The sequence below is a fragment of the Nerophis lumbriciformis genome, linkage group LG18 (assembly GCF_033978685.3).
Source record: "Nerophis lumbriciformis linkage group LG18, RoL_Nlum_v2.1, whole genome shotgun sequence".
In the NCBI taxonomy this organism is placed as follows: domain Eukaryota; kingdom Metazoa; phylum Chordata; class Actinopteri; order Syngnathiformes; family Syngnathidae; genus Nerophis; species Nerophis lumbriciformis.
The window spans coordinates 9,905,001-9,907,500 of record NC_084565.2 but is presented as its reverse complement, the minus strand read 5'-3'; the positions used below and the strand labels follow the sequence as shown (position 1 = coordinate 9,907,500).

The 2,500-nt window shown below is 37.8% G+C and overlaps 1 protein-coding gene across 4 annotated transcripts in view; it reads right to left on the bottom strand.

Moving 5' to 3' along the window:
• The window catches only part of arhgef10la (Rho guanine nucleotide exchange factor (GEF) 10-like a), a 456,971-nt gene that overhangs the window by 53,273 nt on the left and 401,198 nt on the right, over positions 1–2,500 (bottom strand). For all 4 annotated transcript variants that reach the window (XM_061977629.1, XM_061977630.1, XM_061977632.1 and 1 more), the window contains one exon: positions 2,470–2,500. This exon is cut by the window's right edge and continues 112 nt beyond it. In XM_061977629.1, the coding sequence (XP_061833613.1) occupies positions 2,470–2,500 (31 nt within the window). The remainder of the gene's footprint in view (positions 1–2,469) is intronic.

Below are 2,500 nucleotides of genomic sequence, written 5' to 3'. Positions count from 1 at the left end.
TGGCGACAAAGATGAACCTTTATTGATTGACATGACAAAATATCAGACAATCTCCATTGTCAACGACAGGCAGGAAAATAAAGATAAACACATACCCTATGTTGTAGGCATAGGCTCATACGTTTTTAAGTTCAAATAAAAAAATAAATAAGAAATGTGCCTCATAAGCCTTAGGCTGTCAATCACACGCACAAACTTAAATTATACAATAACATATGTATGTCATCCCTATTTAAACACAAATAAATTAAATAAATAATAATAACAAATTACCTGCAACTTATTGGCCAAGGCAAATAGCTGAAGGGGGGAAATCAAACCCATCAGACTGCACTTTATCATCAAACTTGAATTATAATGAAAATAGACGGTCGCGACAAACAAAGCAGGCTAAATATCCTTACATTGTCACCAATCGGAGATGCGCTTCACTTGAAAGCGAGGCCAAATAATTATTCACACATAGTAGTATATCTCCAATAGAAAAAAAACACAATAAACAACGCAATTGCCTTAATTCCTTTGCATTGTAGTGCGCCCAAACAACACGTAACCATCAAAATTATTCAGCTGACTGAACTCAATATAGGTTAGACATGGGCTTATTTGGTATAGCCTATAGGTAAGGTAGACTAATTCCTTTAACATATCCAACCGTATGTCTACTTACTTTTTTTTTTGTTAGCACTATGCAGGAATAAAATGGCATCTACAGTGCCAGGATTCATGCGAGAGCGCCTGGCCTCTAAAATGCGCCCTGCTGTGCTGAAGGAGCACTCACTTGCGCCACTTGTTGCTGGGACACGGTGCCATCTTTTTCTTTTTTTTTTTCTTCTTCTTCTGTTGTGTTGTGTTGTGCTGCAGTGCCTGGTGAATAATTGACTGTTTCAAAGAGTGCTGCTCGTTTTTCGTATGTGGGTAACAACATTTAACTATGTATATATATTTCTGAATTGGTTCAACCGCCGCCCGCCCGCATCTATTTAAAATCTATTTTTACCCGCCCGACCCGCGGTTTATCCGCGGACTCCGCGCAAACCTAATATATATATATATATATATATATATATATATATATATATATATATATATATATATATATATATATATGTAAATATATATATATATATATATATATATATATATATATATATATATATATATATACATATATACATGCAGTCGGACTAATATTTTTAGGCCAAGGAGGCCTCCCAAGTCATAGAGTGTGGACACCTCTGTCCTGGAGAGATTAACAGAATAAACATTAAACCTAGCTTGGTAGATTCTAGTCATCAAAGTGAGTAGATTCCAAGCAGAGGACAAACAGTATAATCCTGAGGCTTCTGGATCTTATGACAAGATATTTGCATTTTATGGCTGATGATTTATTCATGTTTCACAATCCTCACTCACTCACCACTCAGCTTTGTCAGCAATACACATTATTGTATGTATTTTATTTGTACAATGTTATTGTATTTGTCATCAATACACATTATTGTATGTATTGTATTTGTCAACAACACATGTTATTGTATGTATTGTATTTGTCAACAAAACAGAGGCTTGCCAAGTGACCCTGGTCACCAGTGGAACGTTCCACTCGGATAGACTAGGCCCCTCCCGCCTCCAAAGACATGCACCTGGGGGATAGGCCCCTCCCACCTCCAAAGACATGCACCTGGGGATAGGTTGATTGGCAACACTAAATGCTCCCTAGTGTGTGAATGTGTTGGGCCTGTGATGAGGTGGCGACTTGTCCAGGGTGTACCCCGCCTTCCGCCCTAATGCAGCTGGGATAGGCTCCAGCACCCCCCGCCACCCCGAAAGGGACAAGTGGTAGAAAATGTATGGATATTAAGTATTAATTAAGTATTAGTATGTGAAAGTTTGACTCCTATGTTGTTTACTTCCATCGCAACCTCCTAAAATGTGTGTAATCAATGAGAAATATCAAGCAGCTAAAATGCACTAAAGTTTACATTTTTCCCATCATGCACTCTAATAGATTTATATAGGTGTAATTTAGAATTTTTGTTATAGTATTTGGGCATTTTTCATAACATCCACAATGTTCAGTGAGCAGGTTGTTATGTCTGACTTTTATCTTCTATTTATTTTTTGCACCATGACTAGGGAAGGTTGTTTGGATTGTGTCATATAAGTAAATGCTGCTATATTGTGTTTATATCATATTTTTTTGTCATTAAAAAAAGTGACGCAAATATGAATGATTAAAAACGTGGATTTCCATGTTTTTGCGGACATTTCGCTAATTGACCCCACGCCCCTGCTTATTCCAATGTTAGCATCGACTCTTTATTGTAATGGAAACGCCAGTCAGCCAGACCCACTGCTTTTTTTTTGGGGTCCAAAGCGCAGAATATGACAAAAAATAGCAGCTCCCTCGAAGGATGAGGACTTTTGCAGTCACTAAGGTGTGACATGATGTAACCATCCAATTACCTGAGTGCTGAGGCTGGAGACGTCCACCACG